Source organism: Salvelinus fontinalis, chromosome 23, assembly GCF_029448725.1.
Source record: "Salvelinus fontinalis isolate EN_2023a chromosome 23, ASM2944872v1, whole genome shotgun sequence".
Taxonomy (NCBI): Eukaryota; Metazoa; Chordata; class Actinopteri; order Salmoniformes; family Salmonidae; genus Salvelinus; species Salvelinus fontinalis.
In genome coordinates, this window is record NC_074687.1 from 11,835,321 (window position 1) to 11,862,965 (window position 27,645).

Genomic DNA, 27,645 nt, shown 5'->3' on the forward strand with positions numbered 1-27,645 from the left:
AATCTACCACAGTGGCATCTGTTTTGTCACCAAAGCCCCATATACTACCGACCACTGCGACCTGTACGCTCTCGTTGGCTGGCCCTCGCTACATATTCGTCGCCAAACCCACTGGCTCCAGGTCATCTATAAGTCTTTGCTAGGTAAGAAGCCACTGCTCCAAAACCGCCATAAAAAAGCCAGACTACGGTTTGCAACTGCACATGAGGACAAAGATTGTACTTCTTGGAGAAATGTCCTCTGGTCTGATGAAACAAAAATAGAACTGTTTGGTCATATAGACCATCGTTATGATCGGAGGAAAAAGGGGGACGCTTGCAAGCCGAAGAACACCATCCCAACCGTGAAGCACGGGGGTGGCAGCATCATGTTGTGGGTGTGCTTTGCTGCAGGAGGGACTGGTGCACTTCACAAAATAGATGGCACATGAAAAAGGAAAATTATGTGGATATATTGAAGCAACATTTCAAGACATCAGTCAGGAAATTAAAGCTTGGTCGCAAATGTGTCTTCCAAATGGACAATGACTCCAAGCATACTTCCAAAGTTGTGGAAAAATGGCTTAAGGACAACAAAGTCAAGGTATTGGAGTGGCCATCACAAAGCCCTGACCTCAATCCTATAGAAAATGTGTGGGCAGAACTGAAAATGTGTGTGCGAGAAAGGAGGCCTACAAACCTGACTGTTACACCAGCTCTGTCAGGAGGAATGGGTCAAAATTCACCCAACTTATTGTGGGAAGTTTGTGGAAGGCTACCCAAAACGTTTGATCCAAGTTAAACAATTTAAAGGCAATGCTACCAAATACTAATTGAGTGTATGTGCAGTTATACAATACAAACATGGGTAGTCTTACTTTAGCATTGCATGTGACTTACAATGATGACTTGGATGACATTGATCAACTTGGAAAGAAAGACCGCAACAAAAGTAGAATATGGAACAGAGTTTATTCCCCCCATCCAACATTCCTGGATCATTCTATGTAAATGCATATATATTTCACAGCTCAAAGCTCAGCCTACGCTTGACCTACAACATGTGCATCTAATACAGACTTTCAGTTAGAGAATTTTTATTTATACGGAATCAGCTCTAACCCACCCACATAGAAAATGAAAAGGATTTTAGCATCAACTTGATACAGTTATCTTTAGACTTCCAATATTCATAGAACAGATGGACAGGAAAAAGCTGTAAAAAAACAACAACAACAAAACCAACAACGAAAAACTTGATGTTTACTTGGGGGCCACTTCCTCCAGCTTGGGCTCTGGACAGAGACAGAGAAAATGGTGTGCAATGAGAATATTAATGCATTATATTCTTAGTCCTAGAATAATCTAATAAAGCATTTCAAAAAGGCTCATGGCCACCTTTATAAAACTACTAACCTGTAAACTTGAACTCTGGGAAAGCTGTGAGTTCTCCACCACCATAAAGCCGCTGGAGTTTAGTCAGCTCCTCTGCTAAGTTCTTCTCATACGCAGGGCCTGCATCTACCAAACCGCCACTGGCCCTGAGAGAAGAAAATATGGTTAAAATGTCCGCTTGATGACAAAGGGGGATGATTGTGAGCAAGACAGAAAAGCTAGCCAAAAACAGGTGTGTAACTTACACACTCTTTGAGGTGTACTCGCGGATCGAATCCAGGAAGAGCTTCTGGATTGGGTCCAGTTGAACTGAGTCCAATGAAAGAAAACCACAATTATTTTATATTATTTTACAACAATTCCCCTTTTCAGTCTGGGTACCAGTCTGTTTAGCTGACATTCCACTCCTTGCCGCTCCTGTCATTTGCCAAAGCGACTGGCCTTTCGCCAACAGAACGTTTAATATGCAGCCAGATTTTCAGCGCAGATCCTGATTGGTAGTCTGAAACAAAATGAATATTTCCCATAATAAAGTTATGTAACATCGAGTGCGCGCCAATTTGGCGTAACATAGAATTCAAATTTTTAAGTGCCTAGATAGGACTTTGTAATGAAAGAAATAACGATACGGAAATGATTAGCCTACAAGATTCAACAGAGCTACGTTTGCTTCCGTTGCGTCCCATTAATGAGATGAAAGAAACTAAACTGGCACCTGACGTCATGAAGTTAAATCGTTTTACTATCAGTCTAACTTGCATAAACATTGATTGGACGATATCGAAACAAGATCAAATCCTATTATCTCCTGGAGCTCATTAATGACAGTATTCATAGTTGAAGATTGTGAAATGCCTATTTGGCAATCGACAGGAGTGGAATGCAATAGCTGAACGGAGACAGCAAGCAGGCTATGCCCCTTTTGGCTTGAACCACATGATAAAACTAATCACGTCTTTGACCAAAACCCTCATGCACAAAAAACAGCACTTAGAAGTGGTAGACTCTGTACGGCATCAACAAGGATAAGAGAGGAAAGATGAAGTTAGAAAGGTCAGGTAACAGGTAACAGGTTAGAAGTTGCTGTGAAGGGGGAATGCTATGCTTCACATCTGCGTAGTTCATAGCATCACTTGGCAGACGCAGGGTTCTATATTTGAGATGTCCAATTCAAACTCCCTGCGTATAACCAATTCATGTACATTTAACAGTAAAATGTAACAACTTCTTTCCCCACTCATGTTTGATTCCACACCCAGCAACCAAGGTGCAAACTCAGCACATTGACTACCAAGGGGAAGGAAAGTTGACATTTACAAAGTCATATCTTACACAGAGCCAAACAAATACAGAAGTGAGGGGATCAATTACAGATTACTGATATCATGCGACTCAGGGAAAACAGGTCTGAGAGAAGTTGAGAGAGGAGGGAAGAGTAGGAAACAGAGAATCATAATATCAGACCTCATTTCACGTTATCACTCAGTAGCTGCCCAGAGACAGACTAGCCAAAACGCTGGTTAGTATGACCTTAACATTACCTTTGACAGTATACAGTAACTTCAGCATTAACCGTACCAAAATATAATGTAACAAAACAATAGTTGAAATTATAAAAACAAATGTTAAAAATTGAGGGCGTTGAGGATCACTTTTTTTTTAAACAATATTCAGTGAAGGGAACAGAGAAGGTAATGAAATAAGAACAGAATTCACAATGATCGAGTGACAGAAGGAAAAACAGAGATGTTGAGAAACAAACTAGCAGCAGAAAGAGCGCAGGTCAGAACTAGCGAATGCTGGGAAAAACATGGCAAAATAAAGATACTAAACCAAGCAGATCAGTGCAGACCATCACAGATGAACCAGAGAGTAAATGATGAAGCCTTGCTGAAGAACGCAGAGGAGACATTCATCGGGTGTTGGACGGTCAGAGCAGCATGGTTACAAGTTAATGCATAGAATCCCAGAAGGAAGGGGTTTGGAGGAAAGAGGAAAGAGTCTACACGACGGCAACGATGTAGAAATGTGGTCATTTTTTAAGGATAAATAGCAAATATATAGTGTGGTAAATAAGCCCACTGTAAAAGCCAAAGCAAGAACGAAAAGCGCTTCTGTGATATTGGGTATCTTTACAAGTTATCCTTAGAGTTAAAGCATCACATGAAAATATGCCTGTTGGTAAACAGTAGGGTTCACAGAGAGGAGAGAAGGGGGGGGGTGTATACCCTCATGCGCCTCAATCCGTTCTGCCTCGGCCGGGGGGGGCTCTGCAATCAGCTCCTCTGCTGCAGCGTCAACTTGGGCAGCTTCAGCTACAACCTCTGCTGCAGCTTTAATGAGTGCTTCAGCCACAGCTTCAATGGGGGCAGCTACAGTCAGAACATCTGCTACAACTTCCACGAGGGCTTCAGTCGCACCTTCGATGGTTGCAGATTCAACCACAACTTCTGCTATGGCTTCAACTGGGGCAGCTTCTACTGGGGCCTTTGCTATGGCTTCAACTGGGGCAGCTTCAGCAACCGCTTCTGCAGGGGCAGCAGCATCTGGGACGGCTTCAACAGGAGCGTTGGCTGCTGATGAAGCTTCAACGATGGGAGCCGCTTCGGCTGAAACAGGAGCGGCTTCAGCTACTGATGCAGCGGCTTCAACAGGCTTTGGGGCGGCGGCATCAGCTGCAGCTTCAACAACGGGGGCGGCTTTGGCTACAAGAGCGGCGGATTCAACAATGGCTTCAGTTGCGGGGGCGACTGTGTCAACGACGGGGGTGACTTCGACTGCAGCGGGGGCCGGAACAGCTTCAGCCGCGGCAACAATTGGCCCTGCGGCAGCGGCTTCAACAGGCTTTGGCTCGGCGGCAGCGGCTTGAACAGGCTTTGGGGCGGTGGCAGCAGCTTGAACAGGCTTTGGGGCGGCGGCAAGTTTTGCTGCAGCAGCTGGTGTCATTACTTTCTTTGGAAACTCCACATATTTTCTGTGTGGTACAAGCTTCTCTAAATCAAAATATGTTTTGCCCTGGGACTTTTCTAGGGCGGGGGGGGGGGGACAAACAAAATGTATTAATTTCTATTCATACTCTAAGTAGCCTAAAAGGAATTTAAACCAACATGCCCCGACTTTGCCTTAAATGTGGACGAAATTTACCCAGCGCAACATGGCTACACCCAGACAATATTCAAGAATATCCCTTTGCAAGACACATATGGTGCCTGGACTAGAAAGGGCACAAAGTGCCAAATTTCAAGAAGGGGCACAAAAAGTGTAAATGTACTATAAATTGAGGAACATAATAAAAACATGACATTTTAATCAAAGTATAGTTTCATAATTAAGTACGCATGTGCCAAAACCAACTTCCCAACTTGCCAAAACTATCTTTCATTGACAATTCTTGTTATAGAGTACAAGAAAAATTCCACTTATAAGAGGATACTATTGTTTGAAAAATATCTGATTATATTAGTGAAAGCTGTGGACAAAAAAAACATTTACATCATTTTATTTTGATACTTGGGGAAGGAAAACTTAATTTGCATTTTTTATCATCACTTTATATAGAAAGAAAATGGTGGAACTAGCTGAGACTAGAGGTCGACCGATTATAATTTTTCAACGCCGATAACGATTATTGGAGGGCCAAAAAAAAGCCGATACCGATTAAATCGGCTGATTTATTTATTTATTTATTTGTAATAATGACAATTTCAACAATACTGAATTAACACTTATTTTACCCTAATATAATACATCAATCAAATCAATTTAGCCTCAAATAAATAATGAAACATGTTAAATTTGGTTTAAATAATGCAAAAACAAATTGTTGGAGAAGAAAGTAAAAGTGCAATATGTGCCATGTAAGAAGGTTAACGTTTAAGTTCCTTGCTCAGAACATGAGAACATATGAAAGCTGGTGGTTCCTTTTAACATGAGTCTTTAATATTCCCAGGTAAGAAGTTTTAGGTTGTAGTTATTATAGGAATTATAGGACTATTTCTCTCTATACGATTTGTATTTCATATACCTTTGACTATTGGATGTTCTTATAGGCACTTTAGTATTGCCAGTGTAACAGTATAGCTTCCGTCCCTCTCCTCGCTCCTACCTGGGCTCGAACCAGGAACACAACGACAACAGCCACCCTCGAAGCAGCGTTACCCATCGCTCCACAAAAGCCGTGGCCCTTGCAGAGCAAGGGGAACAACTGCTCCAAGTCTCAGAGCGAGTGACGTTTGAAACGCTATTAGTGCGCACCCCGCTAACTAGCTAGCCATTTCACATCGGTTACACCAGCCTAATCTCGGGAGTTGATAGGCTTGAAGTCATAAACAGCGCAATGCTTGAAGCACAGCGACGAGCTGCTGGCAAAACGCACTAAAGTGCTGTTTGAATGAATGCTTACGAGCATGCTGGTGCCTACCATCGCTCAGTCAGACTGCTCTATCAAATCATAGACTTATTTATAACATAACACACAAATACGAGCCTTAGGTCATTAATATGGTCGAATACGGAAACTATCATCTCGAAAACAAGACGTTTATTCTTTCAGTGAAATACGGAACCGTTCCGTATTTTATCTAACGGGTGGCATCCATAAGTCTAAATATTCCTGTTACATTGCACAACCTTCAATGTCATGTCATAATTTTGTACAATTCTGGCAAATTAGCTCGCAACCAGCCAGGCGGCCCAAACTGTTGCATATACCCTGACTCTGCGTGCAATGAACGCAAGAGAAGTGACACAATTTCACCTGGTTAATATTGCCTGCTAACCTGGATTTCTTTTAGCTAAATATGCAGGTTTAAAAATATATACTTCTGTGTATTGATTTTAAGAAAGTCGTTGATGTTTATGGTTAGGTACACGTTGGAGCAACGACAGTCCTGTTTCGCGACTGCGCACCGCATCGATTATATGCAACGCAGGACACGCTAGATAAACTAGTAATATCATCAACCATGTGTAGTTAACTAGTGATTATGATTGAGTGTCCAAAAATACCGATTTCCGATTGTTTTAAAAACTTGAAATCGGCCCTAATTAAATCGCCCATTACGATTAATCTGTTGACCTCTAGCTGAGACATTTGCTCAAATTGTGGTACAAACAGCCTGCAGAAATAAAATCCTTCTAGAGGATTCAGAATTGGAGATTCCTCAGCCTTTTGGCAACAAAGACGGGCCTCCAGGATGCTTGAGCTTCCCTTCAGCATGTCTTACATGTAATCTGACTTTTGTTAGCTTTTTTATTTTTAATATTAAATGATCATCTTCAGTTCTTCTCCAAAACATCTTCTTAACTTCTGCCCATTACTTTTGCACGTAAGGCTACTGTATACAATATCTTCAGCATCTGAAAGGCTATTAAAATGTCTCAGTACTAATAGAAATCATCCGGGACAAATTAGGTGTTCATATCTCTAGTGAAGGTCTTTAATGAGATGAACCACATTGGGGAGTTTTATCAGTCTTGCCATCAATGGGTCTCTCTCTTCCTCCTTGATCAATTGATGAATAAAGAACAGGACCCTAGCATTACAGCTAAATCAAATCTGTGGATAGTCCACAGCCAACTCTTTCACTGTTTGTCATTGTGCACAAACTACTTTAAGTCCCTTTGTGAAATATACAAGGAAAATGGTCAGTATAATTTGGATATGATGAGTCATTTTATCGATTTAATGATACTTGTAGCACAATTTGAGCACCTTCACTATGTTCAAGAATTGACCTCTGCTAAAGTATCATAAACTACAAGTAATTGTATGAGGTATTTTTGTTCAAATTAAATGCTGATCCAAACTTACTTGCTGAGCTGCTCTTCTTGGGCTTCTTGGGACCACCAGCTTTCGTGCATAGGGCCGCAGCTGCAGGAGCACTCAGAGTGCTCCACCTCTCTGCCTGCACACACTGATCAAAGTACACACCAATTAGTGACAATATAACTGCAAATAGGGCTGTAAAAAAAGAAGAAGATTGAAATAACGAATTGCATGATTTTCTGTCGTTAATTGCGATTATTGCAATTTCAGAATTTGATCAAATTTGGCCCAAATAAAATATTTTGCCCATTTAAAAACCAGTGAATTGAGTTGCATGCATACTATGCTTTGATTTTAAAGGCCAGAAACACAAAATAATCTGTATCAGAAAAAAAATGCTTCCAATGTTTAAACGCACAACAGTAGGGATCATATCTTTTACCTGGATTCAGTCTGTCATGGAATGAGCAAGTGTTCCTAATGTTTTGTGCACTCAGCGTATATTTGGGCTTGAAGTGACAAAACCTAACTGCCCACTTTGTGCAAATTCATGCCAATGACGTGTCTTTTCCTAAGAAATTACGTGTAAATTCTTTAGCCTACGTTTCATTTCAGGGCTGGGTTTTATTTTAAAATGGTACCACCCACCAACATGGCATTGTTTATTAATCAGTAACACCTGCAAAGTTCACAAGTCACAACTGAGCTATATAATAGATCATCTTTGGCTACAGCAAATGTATAATTATAAATGTTTTATTTTACCTTTATTTAGCTAGGCAAGTCAGTTAAGAACAAATTATTATTTACAATGACAGACTACACCGGCCAAATCCGGACGATGCTGAGCCAATTGTGCGCCGCCCTATGGGACTCCCAATCACGGCCGGATGTGATACAGCCTGGATTCTAACCAGGGACTGTAGTGACGTCTCTTGCACTGAGATGCAGTGACTTATACCGCTGCGCCACTCGGTAGCAAAGATGGTGGATAATTGAATATCAGAATTTACTTAAATATTTAAATGGTAAACTGCCTCTCTACTAAACGGACTGGGTCTCCCATAGACACCAAAGCAATAGCAGCTGTCCCAGCTACAGACGGCTTATCAGTCCACTATTACAGGACTATAAGCCCCAGTGCACTACTTTTGTGAGAAAAGAAAAAAAAACTTTAAAGAAATGTTGTTTCATCAAATAAATAAGAAAATTACATTCAGATTTTTCAGGGGGTGCTTCTTCCCACAGCTATTCCCAAGGATGTATGGATCTGTACAAAACTGATACAGTAAGTCACTTTACTTGAAGGATTCTTTCTCGCTGATGAAAATGAAAGAGCAATATGTTTCAAAAGCCATATCACAAGTGATGATTATTGACGTTTCTAAGCATTAAAACAGAGCATTGGGAGAGTAGTTCACATGAGCCAGTCGTGGGTGAAGCTAATGGCTGACAACTGTAGAGAGATGGAAGATTATGTCACCTACAGTTTGAGAGCTAGGTAGCAGTCATCAACTTACATAAAATAGCAGTGGTGGACAAAGTACCCAATTGTCATACTTGAGTAAAAGTATAGATAGGTACTCAAGTAAAAGTGAAAGTCACCCAGTAAAATACTGAGTAAAAGTATTTGATTTATAATATACTTAAGTATCAAAAGTATGAATAATTGCACATGTATTTTACTACGCAAAGCAGACAGCACCATTGTCTTGTTTTAAAAATCTACGGATAGCCAGGGGCACATTTACAAAAGATGCATTCATGTTTAGTGAGTCCGCCAGAACATAGGCAGTAGGGATTACCACGTGTTCTCTAGATAAGCGGTGAATTTCACACTTTTACTGTTCTGCTAAGCATTCAAAATGTAACGAGTACTTTGGGTTGTCAGGGTTAAAAAAATATTGAGTAAAAAGTACAATATTTCTTTTCGGAATGTACTGAAGTAAAAGTTATTAAAAATATAAATAGTAAAGTACAGATACCACAAAAAACGAATTAAGTACTTTTTGCATTTGTACACAACTGTAACATATTTGCTATGAACACTTTGCTAATTCAAAATAGAAAAATTATCATAAATCTTCTAATCGAACGGCTCAAGTTATGCACTTGATATGAAAGTAGCTACTGTAGATAACGTTTATCATGTTATCAATCAATCAATGTTAGCCATTAGCTAACGTTACAGTAGCTAACGTACTGTAGCCAACTGGCAAGCCATGTCGCTGAAATACAAACAAGCTCACGATTCATGTTTTTCTCAGCACAAATGAAAAATTACGTTGCAATTAGTTAAAGGGGTCTCTTCGAAAACTACAGCATGTTAGAACTTCAAATAATACTGTGTTTAGCCATGTGTATGACATTTCATTACCTTGACAGAGCCAAGTCGCCCTATCCTCAGCAAAGAAGCCGCCATCTTTGCGCTCATAAAATCATTCCGCCGGAAACAATGCTTGATGATTTTCGTCCCACAGTTTAGTTTGCCTGAGTGCGTCTGAAAAGGAATACACACACACACATATATATATATTATACATATTTTTTAATCCATCACTTTAGAACAGAACCCATGTTATCAATGTTAGGATAGTATTGGATAGTTAATTTTGCGACACAACTAGTAACAAATATCAAACGTGTGTGTTGAAGCAGTGCACAACAAAAATCATTACACGTCTGCAATATGGAACATGATAGTAACAGTTGATGCGCAGCGACTGTCTGTTTTTAGTCTCATTCTTTACGAATGTGAACTCCCAGGGTCAAGATGACATTGCCATTAGGTCAGTGAAAGTTTTACCACCTTTGTCAAGTAAGTTCAATGGCTCCAATAGTCAGGAAGAATCCACATATGTTCGACCGATGGTGGATCTTTTCTATATAAATCTATATCTATGAAGTTAGAATTAAAATAGTTCCAGACTTATTGGTAGGTATCTTATGGGCTAATCTTAAAGCTCCTGTCCGATGGTCACAGCTTCAGAGCGGTTTTATGAAACAGATTCTCAACAGTGACAGTACACGCCCCCTCCTCTAGTCTGGGACTCATCAGTGCAGTGAAAGTACTGTAACGACCCTGGGTTTATAAGCGCGGAAATCGACTCTGCCGCATGAGCATGTTCTTGCGGCACAGTCGATAGCGCGCCGGACCTCGGGCTTCTTAGAAGGTCGAGGGTTCGAGACCTGCTCCCTGCCGTTTCATTACAGTACGTATGGCATCGATAACCGTATGGAATCGTTTGTCTTGAACCTTCAACAAAATCTGATCATTCGTAATGCACAGTTTTACGATATATCAAATAAAGTAGTTTTGTTTCCATTCTGTATTTATGGTCAGCTGCATAACACATCAAACTTGACATCAGTTATGTAAATGTGTATTCAGGCATTCGTTTTCTCCCGTACCTCTTGATGAGTTGACTCATTTTTTAAAAAGTCGCTTAAAACGACATACCCAAATCTAATTGCCTGTAGCTCAGGACCTGAAGCAAGTATATGCATATTCTTGAAACCATTTGAAAGGAAACACTGAATTTTCTGGAAATGTGAAATTAATGTAGGATAATACAACACATTAGATATGGTAAAAGAGGGGAGACACTCTAGACCCAAACTACTACAGACCTATATCTATCCTACCCTGCCTTTCTAAGGTCTTCGAAAGCCAAGTTAACAAACAGATCACCGACCATTTCGAATCCCACCGTAGCTTCTTCGCTTTTGCAATCTGGTTTCCGAGCTGGTCATGGGTGCACCTCAGCCACGCTCAAAGTCTCTATGGGGGTGCCACAGGGTTCAATTCTCGGGCCGACTCTTTTCTCTGTATACATCAATGATGTCACTCTTGCTGCTGGTGATTCTTTGATCCACCTCTACGCAGACGACACCATTCTGTATACTTCTGGCCCTTCTTTGGACACTGTGTTAACTAACCTCCAGACGAGCTTCAATGCCATACAACTCTCCTTCCGTGGCCTCCAACTGCTCTTAAATGCAAGTAAAACTAACTCAACCGATCGCTGCCCCCACCTGCCCGCCCGTCCAGCATCACTACTCTGGACGGTTCTGACTTAGAATATGTGGACAACTACAAATACCTGGGTGTCTGGTTGGACTGTGGACTCTCCTTCCAGACTCACATTGGGCATCTCCAATCCAAGATTAAATCTAGAATCGGCTTCCTATTTTGCAACAGGGCATCCTTCACTCATGCTGCCAAACATACCCTCGTAGAACTGACTGTCCTGCCAATCCTTGGCTTTGGCGATGTCATTTACAAGATGGCCTCCAATGCTCTACTCAGCAAATTGGATGCAGTCTATCAAAGTGCCATCCGTTTTGTCACCAAAGCCCCATATACTGCCCACCACTGCGACCTGTATGCTCTCGTTGGCTGGCCCTCGCTTCATATTCGTTGCCAAACACACTGGCTCCAGGTCATTTATAAGTCTTTGCTCGGTAAAGCCCCACCTTGTCTCAGCTCACTGGTCACCCTAGCAGCACCCACCCTTGGCACGCGCTCCAGCAGGTATATTTCACTGGTCACCCCCAAAGCCAATTCCTCCTTTGGCCGCCTTTCCCTCCAGTTCTCTGCTGCCAATGACTGGAACAAATGGCAAAAATCACTGAAGCTGGAGACTTATATCTCCCTCACTAGCTTTAAGCACCAGCTTTTAGAGCAGCTCACAGATCATTGCACCTGTACAAAGCCTATCTGTAAATAGCCCATCCAACTACCTCATCCCCATATTGTTTTTTGTTGTTGTTGCTCCTTTGCACCCCAGTATCTCTACTTGCACAGTCATCTTCTGCACATCTATCCCTCCAGTGTTTAAATTGCTAAATTGGTGTTGAACCACAAATGGTGCATCATGCAAAATCATGCAAAGGCTAGTTACCACAACCACAAAGTCAAATGGGTTATATCATTTAAAAAAAAGGATAATAAAATGTGATATTTGCTCTTAATTTAAGGTATACTGTTAGCAGTGTGGTTAAGATTAGGTTTATGTTTAAAATCACATTTTAAGAAGATAAAATGTTGAAATAGGTGGAATTTATGACTTTGTGGCTGTGGTAACTAGACGACCAAGCCAAAGGAAGGAGTGTCCCAGAGAGGAAGACGCAACTGACCCAAAATGAAGGAAAGCTTTGACAATGTACAGACTCAGTGAGCACAGCCTTTCTATTGAGAAAAGACAGGCTATGTGCACACTGCCCACAAAATGAGGTGGACACTGAGCTGCACTTCCTAACCTCCTGCCAAATGTATGACCATTATTAGAGACATATTTTCCTCAGATTACACAGATCCACAACGAATTCGAAAACAAATCCAATTTTGATAAACTCCCATATCTACTGGGTGAAATACCACAGTGTGAAATCACAGCAGCAAGATGTATGACCTGTTGCCACAAGAAAAGGCCAACCAGTGAAGAACAAAAACCATTGTAAATACAACCAAGATTTATGTTGATTTATTTTCCCTTTTTAACTATTTGCATACAATATGACATTTTGCACATAATATGACATTTGAAATGTATTTTCTTTTGGAACTTTTGTGAGTAATGTTTACTGTACATTTTTATTGTTTATTTCACTTTTGTTTATTATCTACTTAACCTACTTTGGAAATGTTAACATATTGTAACGACCCGGTAATTACAATATGTTTCCCATGCCAATAAAGCCCTTTAAATTGAATTGAATTGTATCCAGCAATCCAAAGGAAGGATAGACGCGAGCTAGACAGCCTGCCGTGCCGCTTTGTGGACAACGACTCTCATCAGTGTATCGATCATCTTTTAGTGCACGTTTTGTTCTTTGGTGACGTAAAAGAGGTGCGACAAATACGTCCGCACTTCTGTGCGTCCCACGTGAACTGTATTTGTAGAAGCAGCCATGGCAGTTCTCGGTGCCTGTGGAGAGTGGCTTGTTTCAACCTATGAAAAAAAGCTAATTGCAATACACACTAAAAAGAGCAGGTTGGTACGAACAGATGTGGCTAATATTGTATTAGTTGTACAATAATGTGTCGTATAAGCTAAGCTAGTAGCGATTAAAAAGAAATAAGATAACTAACGTTAGCTGTATATCATCCTAGCTAACCAGCTAACGTTATTAGCTAAGTTAGTATATTCATAGACGGTAACCTTATACACTGAGTGTACAACAGATTTTCCATCACAGAATGACCAGGTGAACGCTATGATCCCTTTTGACGTCACTTGTTAAATCAACTTCAATCAGTGATGATGAAGAAGGGGAGGAGACAGGTTAAGCCATGAGTCAATTGAGACATGGAGTGTGTGTGTGTGTGTGTGTGTGTGTGTGTGTGTGTGTGTGTGTGTGTGTGTGTGTGTGTGTGTGTGTGTGTGTGTCAAGACAAAATATTGTACTGCCTTTGAACGGGGTATGGTAGTAGGTGCCAGGCGCACAGTCTGCAACTCAATATTAGGAAGGTGTTCCTAATGTTTTGTACTCAGTACAACACAGGCTACTTTAGTACATTCTTGGGCTAGCCAGCTATGTGTATTAAATCACAAGTCCACATTTTAAATCATCAGTGATTAAATGCTCCTTTCTCTTTTTGTACCAGAGAACCATTTGTGTTTGACTGCAGCGCAGCAGAACAGAAGCCAAAGGACCCCGAGGCCGACAACAAAAGGTAAACAACATTAGCTAGCTATGTCTTTTCAGCCAACTGACCTCTCAGAATTTATATTATGTGTTGCCAACCCATGGGCAGTTGTCCTTGCAGTGTACCCATCATTGCTGAGTTGTCGTCAGACTTGCTAGACCTAGATATGTGACTAAACCACGCGTCGCTTGTTTGATATGAAATGTGTGTGTGTCATTGTGTGGTAAGAAGCAACTGTTTTCAAGGGATATGATTTCACCAGAAATGTACGGATCCCTTTCATCCTGGTAGTGATGGATCAGAAGAGACAGGTAGTGACAAGATCCTGGCGTTTGCCGTTTCCTCCTCTGCGAAGCTGGTCGCGCTGACAGATGACACCAAACGCCTGGTTCTGTTCCGCTGTGAACCCTCATGGCAGGTCATCAGTACAAGGTATCCATAGGACAAGCAGATAAAAGCAAATATCCAACTTACTGAAATCAACAACAAATCTAAATGTGTCGATTTGTCGCTCTCTTTGAGATGTTGAGTGAGACAGTTGTATTATTTCAGGTGGGTTGTGCGGAGGTGCACATCTCTTGTGTTCACCGAGGCTGAGGATGAGTTGTGGGCGGCAGACAAGTCAGGTGACGTCTACTCCTTCTCTGTGGTAGAGCCCCAGAAGACAGGAGAGTTGAAGCTGGGACATCTATCCATGCTTCTATCAATGGTAAAGAGGATTCATTCATTCACATGATACGTTCTTATTAAAGGGTAGGTTATTTTTCATAGTTGAATGTTTTTAAAGGGCATCAGAAGATGGAATAGCCCTTACTTAGTCCCATCTTACATCTCAGATTTGGCAGAGTTGATGGGGTTCGACGCCTTCAATGGTTGTACATTTTCACAATAGTAACTTCACGATCAATGGCTCGCTTCAAGTGAAGAACTCCTGATGAACTGCCAGTCAGTTTGGGATATCTCCCCCCTCTTCTCCTCTAGACCCTGACCCCCAACGACAAGTATGTCGTCACAGCTGACCGCGATGAGAAGATCAGGGTCAGCCACTTGAGGTCACCACACAACATCCAGGCATTCTGCCTGGGACACTTGGAGTGAGTACAGCTGGCCTACCTAGCAATGAATGGCCACAGAATTTATACATTAATTAATGTTTAACCAGTCGGTTACCACTCTAATTTCCTGATATTTCAATTTTTTTCTCCATAGATTTGTCAGTTCTCTTTTGGCCCCACCAGGACACCCACAGTGGCTACTCTCTGGATCAGGGGTGAGAGATCTAGACATATTACAATTCTGTTGAATTGAGTTCTATTACTTTAACGCTGGATGATCTTTCAGATAGTGGTATCACTTGTACTGGTTCAGATTAAGCTTTACTACTGCACAAAAAAAATATTTTAAATGGAGACTGGTGTGTCTGACTGGGCTGGTGTTTGTTGACAGGATGGGACCATGAAGCTGTGGGAGTATGAGTCAGGTCGGAGGCTCCAGAGCTGGGACCTGAAGCAGCTGAGGGACATGCCGAACTCGGACACAGAAAAGGAAAAGGTGACCACTTTACTTCTCACATTAACCCTATCAGTCCTGAGAATGCCAACGAGTCAGTGACAACTGTTTTGAGTTTGTGACAGCAACTATGTGAGCTTATTACAGTGTTAAAGACAGTATGTCCTGGGATTTCCTATGATCTTCTATGTAGAAGAACCCACTTACCTTCTAACACCTGTTCGGGAGAGTCTCCGCTTTTCATAGATTAGGGGGTGGATGAAATTTCACTTATGTTACAAAATATATTTGTCTTGGGAAAATGTTAATTGTCATGTTCTGAATCGTTCACTGGGGGGGGTCTTTCTCTAACCTACAGTATCATTAACATTATATTCAAACAGTCTGATTTTGTACTAATACATTCGTTAATAAGCACTGATCTCTGTTGACAGAGCAGTGCGCTTTCTCGCAGCGACTTTTGAGGACATTACATGTTGTGGTCGTCTGCTGAGTTGTTTCCGCGGGTCGCAAAAAGCCAAATGAACACAAAGCTTGCGGTCCGTACAGAGCTCTGTTGACATTTCATAGAGACGCTTGTTTTTGTGAGAAATATTTGAAAAACAACAGTACATTCACATTAATATGAAAAGCCTATATTAAAATATTACATCTCAAAATCGATATCTATCTTTTATGTCCTCCGGATTCAATGGTGAGCCTGTCAGTAAGCCTTAATTCTCACACAACAATCCAGCCTAGCTGACACAATGAAATTTTACAGATACATTTTTTGCTCTGGCCTCCATTTTTTGGGGGGGGATCCTACAAGGGTAGAAACTCCAATAACATTTTAATTGCTTATGGTAGAGACATGAGGTTTGGACAATTGCTTTTCTTATAGGAGTATCGACGCAATTAACATATTTCACCCATTGGTCAAAATATAAATTTTTGATTGGACAACCTGCATACTGTAGATGGCTATTAATACTTTGTATCTCAAACCGTTTGGACTCTATAGACGTTTTTTTGTAAAAACCCCCGGGCCCCTTCAGGATTCGCCCTTGTCTTACTGAGTTGTAGCTCACGCGGACTAATGGTTGGTGTCAATGGATCAAGAATATATGGCCTTATCCAATAGTACAACCCCAGAAGTCTGTAGCTCAAACACAATGTTTTAAAGGGGTCAGAAGTCTGAAATGCTCCGGCGTCACTGTGGGACTGAGTTAACCAAGCCACTCACACTGATACATGAAGGAGTCATTCCTCTTCTGGGTCTGCATTTAGCAACAGCTAGCAAACATTGTCATTCATTATCCATGTCATTCATTATCCATGTCATTCATACTGTTACAAATAAAAATGCTGTTGCAACCTCTTTGCAATAAGGAACTGAGACCAGAAGTTTCAAGTGTTTATTACCCAGAATGCCGTCAGCTGAGTGCATACAGAAAGCTCACAACACGTCTTATACTCTTCCCTCCCTTCGGTCGTCACCTCTCCGGCTATACATGTTATGACCCCAATGAGTTTCCCTCCTTTCCCCTGTGGAATGTCCCCGGTCCTCTCAAGGTTTACCTAGATGTCAGAATCACACCCTGTCCATCTTCTGGGCCTGATCCTGCTCCCTGATCCGAGGCAATTTCCTCTTATCTGATTAGGTCAACCTTTCTAAATGAGCATGCACACAGTTTTACGACCTAAACTCCATTAATACTCACAGTAATCATTCACTAAACAGGATACAAACTAACTACAGTTTAACTTGAAACATGTTACATTTTAATAGAATCCATCAATATGTATACTGAGTAGCTCTTCTTGTCCTCACTCATGCTAAGCTTCCATCCATAGAGCTGACTGTTTATATGTCACTGCACCCTCTATGTATACAGTACCGTGGTAAAGTATCTGTCCCCTTTTCTTATTTTCTCTATTTCTGCATATATTTTTTATCCTGAATTATCATATCTTCAACCAAAACCTAATATTAGATAAAGGGAACCTGAATTTACAAATAGCAAAATTAATTGATACTTATTTAACAAAGTTACGCAAACACCCAATTCCCAAGTTGGAAAAGTTATTGCCCCCTTATACTCAAACGGGGCGGCAGGTAGCCTAGTGGTTAGAGCATTGGACTAGTAACCTAAAGGTTGCAAGATTGAATCCCCGAGCTGACAAGGTAAAAATCTGTCGTTCTGCCCCTGAACAAGGCAGTTAACCCACTGTTCCTAGGCCTTCAATGAAAATAAGATTTTGTTCTTAACTGACTTGCGTGGTTAAATATAATTTTTTTTAATTCAATGACTGCAACCAAATGCTTCCTATAGTTGTTGATCAGTCTCTCACGTCGCTGTGGAGGAATTCTGTCCCACTCTTCCATACATAACTGCACTTTGGACTTTGACTACACCATTCCAAAACTTCTAATTTGTTACTTTTTAACCATTGTCATGTAGACTTGATTGTGTGCTTTGAATCATTGTCTTGCTTCATGACCCAGCAGCCCTTCAGCTTCAGCTCACAGACAGATGGCTTGACATTCTCCTGTAGAATTCTCTGAAACAGAGCAGAATTCATGGTTCCTTCTATTAAGGCAAGTAGTCCAGGTCCTGAGTCAGCAAAGCGTCCTCAAACCATCACACTACCACCACCATGCTGACCCCAAACCATCACACCACCACCACCATGCTGACCCCAAACCATCACACTACCACCACCATGCTGACCCCAAACCATCACACCACCACCACCATGCTGACCCCAAACCATCACACCACCACCACCATGCTGACCCCAAAACATCACACTACCACCACCATGCTGAACCCACACCACCACCACCATGCTGACCCCAAACCATCACACCACCACCACCATGCTGACCCCAAACCATCACACTACCACCACCATGCTGACCACAAACCATCACACTACCACCACCATGCTGACCCCAAACCATCACACCACCACCACCATGCTGACCCCAAACCATCACACTACCACCACCATGCTGACCACAAACCATCACACTACCACCACCATGCTGGACCCCAAACCATCACACCACCACCACCATGCTGACCCCAAACCATCACACTACCACCACCATGCTGACCCCAAACCATCACACCACCACCACCATGCTGACCCCAAACCATCACACCACCACCACCATGCTGACCCCAAACCATCACACCACCACCACCATGCTGACCCCAAACCATCACACCACCACCACCATGCTGACCCCAAACCATCACACCACCACCACCATGCTGACCCCAAAACATCACACTACCACCACCATGCTGAACCCACACCACCACCACCATGCTGACCCCAAACCATCACACCACCACCACCATGCTGACCCCAAACCATCACACTACCACCACCATGCTGACCACAAACCATCACACTACCACCACCATGCTGACCCCAAACCATCACACCACCACCACCATGCTGACCCCAAACCATCACACTACCACCACCATGCTGACCACAAACCATCACACTACCACCACCATGCTGGACCCCAAACCATCACACCACCACCACCATGCTGACCCCAAACCATCACACTACCACCACCATGCTGACCCCAAACCATCACACTACCACCACCATGCTGACCCCAAACCATCACACTACCACCACCATGCTGACCCCAAACCATCACACTACCACCACCATGCTGACCCCAAACCATCACACCACCACCACCATGCTGACCCCAAACCATCACACTACCACCACCATGCTGACCCCAAACCATCACACCACCACCACCATGCTGACCCCAAACCATCACACCACCACCACCATGCTGACCCCAAACCATCACACCACCACCACCATGCTGACCCCAAACCATCACACCACCACCACCATGCTGACCACAAACCATCACACCACCACCACCATGCTGACCCCAAACCATCACACCACCACCACCATGCTGACCACAAACCATCACACCACCACCACCATGCTGACCCCAAACCATCACACTACCACCACCATGCTGACCCCAAACCATCACACTACCACCACCATGCTGACCACAAACCATCACACTACCACCACCATGCTGACCCCAAACCATCACACTACCACCACCATGCTGACCCCAAACCATCACACTACCACCACCATGCTGACCACAAACCATCACACTACCACCACCATGCTGACCACAAACCATCACACTACCACCACCATGCTGACCACAAACCATCACACTACCACCACCATGCTGACCCCAAACCATCACACTACCACCACCATGCTGACCACAAACCATCACACCACCACCACCATGCTGACCACAAACCATCACACTACCACCACCATGCTGACCCCAAACCATCACACTACCACCACCATGCTGACCACAAACCATCACACCACCACCACCATGCTGACCCCAAAACATCACACTACCACCACCATGCTGAACCCACACCACCACCACCATGCTGAACCCAAACCATCACACCACCACCACCATGCTGACCCCAAACCATCACACTACCACCACCATGCTGACCACAAACCATCACACTACCACCACCATGCTGGACCCCAAACCATCACACCACCACCACCATGCTGACCCCAAACCATCACACTACCACCACCATGCTGACCCCAAACCATCACACTATCACCACCATGCTGACCCCAAACCATCACACTACCACCACCATGCTGACCCCAAACCATCACACCACCACCACCATGCTGACCCCAAACCATCACACTATCACCACCATGCTGACCCCAAAACATCACACTACCACCACCATGCTGACCCCAAACCATCACACTATCACCACCATGCTGACCCCAAACCATCACACTACCACCACCATGCTGACCCCAAACCATCACACCACCACCACCATGCTGACCCCAAACCATCACACTATCACCACCATGCTGACCCCAAACCATCACACCATCACCACCATGCTGACCCCAAACCATCACACCACCACCACCATGCTGACCCCAAACCATCACACCACCACCACCATGCTGACCACAAACCATCACACTACCACCACCATGCTGGACCCCAAACCATCACACCACCACCACCATGCTGACCCCAAAACATCACACTACCACCACCATGCTGACCCCAAACCATCACACTATCACCACCATGCTGACCCCAAACCATCACACCACCACCACCATGCTGACCCCAAACCATCACACCACCACCACCATGCTGACCCCAAACCATCACACTACCACCACCATGCTGACCCCAAACCATCACACTACCACCACCATGCTGGACCCCAAACCATCACACCACCACCACCATGCTGACCCCACACCACCACCACCATGCTGGACCCCAAACCATCACACCACCACCACCATGCGGACCCCAAACCATCACACCACCACCACCATGCGGACCCCAAACCATCACACTACCACCACCATGCTGACCACAAACCATCACACTACCATGCTGACCCCAAACCATCACACTACCATGCTGACCCCAAACCATCACACTACCATGCTGACCCCAAACCATCACACTACCACCACCATGCTGACCCCAAACCATCACACTACCACCAACCATGCTGACCCCAAACCATCACACTACCACCACCATGCTGACCCCAAACCATCACACTACCACCACCATGCTGACCCCAAACCATCACACCACCACCACCATGCTGACCCCAAACCATCACACTACCACCACCATGCTGACCCCAAACCATCACACCACCACCACCATGCTGACCCCAAACCATCACACTACCACCACCATGCTGACCACAAACCATCACACTACCACCACCATGCTGACCACAAACCATCACACTACCACCACCATGCTGACCCCAAACCATCACACTACCACCACCATGCTGACCACAAACCATCACACTACCACCACCATGCTGACCACAAACCATCACACTACCACCACCATGCTGACCCCAAACCATCACACTACCACCACCATGCTGACCACAAACCATCACACCACCACCACCATGCTGACCCCAAAACATCACACTACCACCACCATGCTGAACCCACACCACCACCACCATGCTGAACCCAAACCATCACACCACCACCACCATGCTGACCCCAAACCATCACACTACCACCACCATGCTGACCACAAACCATCACACTACCACCACCATGCTGGACCCCAAACCATCACACCACCACCACCATGCTGACCCCAAACCATCACACTACCACCACCATGCTGGACCCCAAACCATCACACCACCACCACCATGCTGACCCCAAACCATCACACTACCACCACCATGCTGACCACAAACCATCACACTACCACCACCATGCTGACCCCAAACCATCACACTACCACCACCATGCTGACCACAAACCATCACACTACCACCACCATGCTGACCACAAACCATCACACTACCACCACCATGCTGACCCCAAAACATCACACTATCACCACCATGCTGACCCCAAACCATCACACTATCACCACCATGCTGACCCCAAACCATCACACTACCACCACCATGCTGACCCCAAACCATCACACCACCACCACCATGCTGACCCCAAACCATCACACTATCACCACCATGCTGACCCCAAACCATCACTATCACCACCATGCTGACCCCAAACCATCACACTATCACCACCATGCTGACCCCAAACCATCACACTACCACCACCATGCTGACCCCAAACCATCACACCACCACCACCATGCTGACCCCAAACCATCACACTATCACCACCATGCTGACCCCAAAACATCACACTACCACCACCATGCTGACCCCAAACCATCACACTATCACCACCATGCTGACCCCAAACCATCACACTACCACCACCATGCTGACCCCAAACCATCACACCACCACCACCATGCTGACCCCAAACCATCACACTATCACCACCATGCTGACCCCAAACCATCACACCATCACCACCATGCTGACCCCAAACCATCACACCACCACCACCATGCTGACCCCAAACCATCACACCACCACCACCATGCTGACCACAAACCATCACACTACCACCACCATGCTGGACCCCAAACCATCACACCACCACCACCATGCTGACCCCAAAACATCACACTACCACCACCATGCTGACCCCAAACCATCACACTATCACCACCATGCTGACCCCAAACCATCACACCACCACCACCATGCTGACCCCAAACCATCACACCACCACCACCATGCTGACCCCAAACCATCACACTACCACCACCATGCTGACCCCAAACCATCACACTACCACCACCATGCTGGACCCCAAACCATCACACCACCACCACCATGCTGACCCCACACCACCACCACCATGCTGGACCCCAAACCATCACACCACCACCACCATGCGGACCCCAAACCATCACACCACCACCACCATGCGGACCCCAAACCATCACACTACCACCACCATGCTGACCACAAACCATCACACTACCATGCTGACCCCAAACCATCACACTACCATGCTGACCCCAAACCATCACACTACCATGCTGACCCCAAACCATCACACTACCACCACCATGCTGACCCCAAACCATCACACTACCACCACCATGCTGACCCCAAACCATCACACTACCACCACCATGCTGACCCCAAACCATCACACTACCACCACCATGCTGACCCCAAACCATCACACCACCACCACCATGCTGACCCCAAACCATCACACTACCACCACCATGCTGACCCCAAACCATCACACCACCACCACCATGCTGACCCCAAACCATCACACCACCACCACCATGCTGACCCCAAACCATCACACCACCACCACCATGCTGACCCCAAACCATCACACTACCACCACCATGCTGACCCCAAACCATCACACTACCACCACCATGCTGACCCCAAACCATCACACTACCACCACCATGCTGACCCCAAACCATCACACTACCACCACCATGCTGACCCCAAACCATCACACTACCACCACCATGCTGACCCCAAACCATCACACTACCACCACCATGCTGACCCCAAACCATCACACTACCACCACCATGCTGACCACAAACCATCACACTATCACCACCATGCTGACCCCAAACCATCACACTACCACCACCATGCTGACCCCAAACCATCACACCACCACCACCATGCTGACCACAAACCATCACACTACCACCACCATGCTGACCCCAAACCATCACACCACCACCACCATGCTGACCACAAACCATCACACTACCACCACCATGCTGACCCCAAACCATCACACCACCACCACCATGCTGACCCCAAACCATCACACTACCACCACCATGCTGAACCCCAAACCATCACACCACCACCACCATGCTGACCCCAAACCATCACACTACCACCACCATGCTGACCCCAAACCATCACACCACCACCACCATGCTGACCCCAAACCATCACACTACCACCACCATGCTGACCCCAAACCATCACACTACCACCACCATGCTGACCCCAAACCATCACACTACCACCACCATGCTGACCCCAAACCATCACACTACCACCACCATGCTGAACCCACACCACCACCACCATGCTGACCCCAAACCATCACACTACCACCACCATGCTGGACCCACACCACCACCACCATGCTGACCCCAAACCATCACACTACCACCACCATGCTGACCCCAAACCATCACACTACCACCACCATGCTGAACCCACACCACCACCACCATGCTGACCCCAAACCATCACACTACCACCACCATGCTGGACCCACACCACCACCACCATGCTGACCCCAAACCATCACACTACCACCACCATGCTGAACCCCAAACCATCACACCACCACCACCATGCTGACCCCAAACCATCACACCACCACCACCATGCTGACCCCAAACCATCACACTACCACCACCATGCTGACCCCAAACCATCACACTACCACCACCATGCTGACCCCAAACCATCACACTACCACCACCATGCTGACCACAAACCATCACACTACCACCACCATGCTGGACCCCAAACCATCACACTACCACCACCATGCTGACCCCAAACCATCACACTACCACCACCATGCTGACCGTTGTTATGAGGTTCTCTTTGTGGAATGCAGTGTTTGGTTTTCACCAGACATAATGGGACCCATTTCATCTAAAAAGTGGACTCAAGTTTGCCAAAAGAGCACCTGGGTGATCTTCAAGACTCCTGGAAGAATGTTCTATGGACAGATGAGTCAAAAGTATAACTTTATGGACGACATGGGTCCCATTATGCCTGGCGAAAACCCAACACTGCATTCCACAGTAAGAACCTAATACCAACGGGAAGCATATTTGTTCACTCAGGTTCCCTTTATCTAATATTAGGTTTTAGTTGAATATGTGATAACATTCAGTATCAAAAATATGCAAAACAAGAGAAAATTAGAAAGGGGGCAAATACCTTTTCACTCCACTGTATATGGTTGTGTCCTATATAGAATGCCATAGAACTGTTCCCGAGAGCTGATCCGTGGCCCGCTAATTACCTTCAATATATTTATGCCTAATTGTTTTAAAAAAAATAATTCCTGAGTAGTAGGCTATTCCCTGCATAAAATAATTTGTCTGCATGTCTCTTCAACATTTGGATAAAAGGAAACCATGCCATGAATTAAGAACGATATGGTCTTTTCATATTGCGTTGGGGCACATTGACAACTCAAACTGCTTTTGAAAAAAACTTTCTAACTAGCTTTTTTCTTACCCATTGAAAGCCTATAGCTGACATAACCAACCAATACCTTTGTTTACATAATCAAATTGTTTAATTGAAACTTAAATAAACAATTCCCAGAATCTAATAGGCTATAGAGGTTGCAACAGGTTACCTTTTATTTAGCCTAGATTTATTTAGTAGGCGATTTAGCTACAACGTTTTACCAGTCGTACAGGTTTAAACTTTCAATTGCCTGTATATGGCCTAAATGAACAAAAACCTAAGTTAATGTAATAATGAACTGTTAATAAACCTCATCTTTAACAAATACCTGCTCGCACTTTTGCAGGCTGTCTATCCAGCTACCTGGTTGTTGTCCTCGTCCACAATGACGCCAACACCTGTTTCCATGATGGTGTATTACACCATCATAACCTTTCATTTTTTATTTCTCCTTTTACATTAGCCATTTTTAAGTGAGCTATGGAGTCAGGGAAACGAACTTGGCAACATATTGTTGCCTGGTTGAAGGGAATATAGGCTCTGCATGCTGAAACATTTAGGAATATTCAGCACCACACACAGGCTTACTAATGGAAAGTTCCCTGCTCTTCTCTCTCGTGGCGTGGCTGGTAGCCTGGCTATGTCTGCCTCACCGCTCACATAGCCTAATGGGATTCGCAACATAATTCAACACAAGTTCCTGGATTTGTAAAAAAAATATATATTATATTAATTTAAAATGTTTACGACCGGAAATATAATTGTTCTGAACCGCCAGCCAACACACGAGTTGAAAGAATGTGTTCATTCCACCCGCCAGTTGATTCTTTTTGTTTTTATGTTTTGTTTTTTAGGGTCAACTGTTGGTATTTGACCTGATGCAAGACCATAGCGGGTCGTCGATTTCCCCCCCCCCCCCCCCCCCTCAGTTATGTTTGTGACATCATCATAATTTCTACCTTTGTTCCCAGAGGTCTGCAGTCAGCAGGATCGCTGGGTCCCCCGGTGGACATCATGTGGCGGTGCAGTGTGAGAGGTCGGTGCATATATCAGGAGTTGACAGTGTACTGTGCACATATATAAATGACCCTAGCTATGTAAATCAGTGGAGTGTGTGTGTGTAACCTGTGACATTTGTCCTGTGTTTTCCAGAGTTCCCTCAGTGCAGTTGTTTGGAATGGAGCAGGGGACAGAGGAGCGACTGGTGCCCTCCAGCAGGGTAACCCTACCTCACTGTCCTCTGGATTTGACCTTTGACCCCCAGGGTCGGCTCTGGGTCCTGCTGGATAGCCGAGAGACGCCGTTCCTCATGTACACACACACGCAAGACAGCTGGCAGGTACTGCTGTTCGTTGACTATAGCTAAGCCTCCAACACCGTAGTACCCTCCAAGCTCATCACACACAACAGTATACTGTTCTTGTTTAGTAAACAAACACACCAGGGTTTGTGTTTTATCACTTATGCTGCCACTGTGGTGTTTGTTCTCTCTCTCTCTGCAGTGCGACAGTGAAAGCCCAGAGCTGAAAAGAGTGACAGAGGCTCTTCAGCCGCATTGGGAGGCACTTCAGGGTGAGTCATCACACATAAGGCACAACACTGTGCCCTCGCATTACCCCTCATCATCCTCCTGCTCACTCAGTAAAGAGCAGTTCTAACCTGGGATGTTTATGCACTTGGCTCCATGTCTGCCGCTTCATGTTCCCCTGAGCTAAGTAGTTCTTAATTCAAAGTAGTCAAAGACTTACAGGAGACTTTACATTTTGTTTTTTACTGTTATTTAGTGGATGCTCAGAGATACCTGCAACATAAACTTGGATCAAGGCTTAGAACAAAGGGGTTTGATTTGTTATTCTAATAGTAGTCCACCACCTGAACTGTGCTACAATTTCTTTCACTGTCTCTGACCCTGCTCCTCCGTCCTGTTTCTCCTCACGACAGTCTCAGCAGGGTTAGAGAGCCGGTTCCAGCACCTGTACAAGGGCAACTTTGACAACATGGCGTCCTACAGAGAGAAGAAACAGCAGAGGCTCCAACAGCAGAATGAACAAGGAGGCCAAAAGAGAGGACCAGGGAAGGGACAGCAGTCCAACGGAGCCAGTAAGAAAGCCAAGAAAGGCAACCAGTCTGGGCCAGCGACCAAAGCCTCTAGCTGAAACGGATAGGAGAGACAGATTCTATATTTTGGTTTAAAAAGGCTTCTTTGAGTTCTCTGTTCTATCTTTGTTTGGAGACAGATAGACTAACCACTGAGTTGTGTAAATTTATTATGATTTGAGAATTAGTACCAAAAAAAATCTTCTTTTTTTTTTTTAAATAAAAAATTATGATTGACCGTTTGATGCTTAAAAGGGGTCTCTCTTGCTCTCCACTAAATGTATAGTCCTCTCCGGTTGAACAAGAGCCAAGCACTGGGGAACCTAGTCCTTCCACTGTCAGAAAGTAAGTTGACTGGATCGTGAATATCTGACCCAATTCAGGATCGGGGGCGTTTGATTTCATTTCCTACTTCACTTCAGAAATACTTACGTGAACTTTCATATGCCTTAATTACCAACTTATATGGGGTCTGCATATGAATAAAATGTTGAGCCGAGGAAGCACTGAGCTATT

The 27,645-nt window shown here is 44.5% G+C and overlaps 2 protein-coding genes across 2 annotated transcripts; one reads left to right on the forward strand and one right to left on the reverse strand.

The window, feature by feature from the left end:
- Nucleotides 1–931: 931 nt before the first annotated feature.
- Nucleotides 932–10,138, reverse strand: LOC129820856 (skin secretory protein xP2-like). The gene is made up of 7 exons (XM_055877898.1): nucleotides 9,950–10,138; nucleotides 9,518–9,640; nucleotides 7,186–7,288; nucleotides 3,602–4,399; nucleotides 1,619–1,682; nucleotides 1,395–1,519; nucleotides 932–1,273 (listed from the first exon to the last, which is right to left on the reverse strand). Exons 2-7 carry the CDS (start codon nucleotides 9,572–9,574, stop codon nucleotides 1,242–1,244), a joined length of 1,179 nt encoding a protein of 392 aa, XP_055733873.1. The 5' UTR covers nucleotides 9,575–9,640; nucleotides 9,950–10,138; the 3' UTR covers nucleotides 932–1,241.
- A 2,875-nt stretch (nucleotides 10,139–13,013) lies between these two features.
- wdr4 (WD repeat domain 4) lies at nucleotides 13,014–27,371 on the forward strand. The gene is made up of 11 exons (XM_055877905.1): nucleotides 13,014–13,136; nucleotides 13,751–13,819; nucleotides 14,084–14,224; nucleotides 14,345–14,501; nucleotides 14,774–14,886; nucleotides 15,002–15,062; nucleotides 15,239–15,343; nucleotides 26,004–26,068; nucleotides 26,185–26,371; nucleotides 26,535–26,604; nucleotides 26,974–27,371. The coding sequence occupies exons 1-11, from the start codon at nucleotides 13,054–13,056 to the stop codon at nucleotides 27,186–27,188; spliced, it is 1,266 nt and encodes a 421-aa protein (XP_055733880.1). The 5' UTR covers nucleotides 13,014–13,053; the 3' UTR covers nucleotides 27,189–27,371.
- The last annotated feature ends 274 nt before the right edge of the window (nucleotides 27,372–27,645 follow it).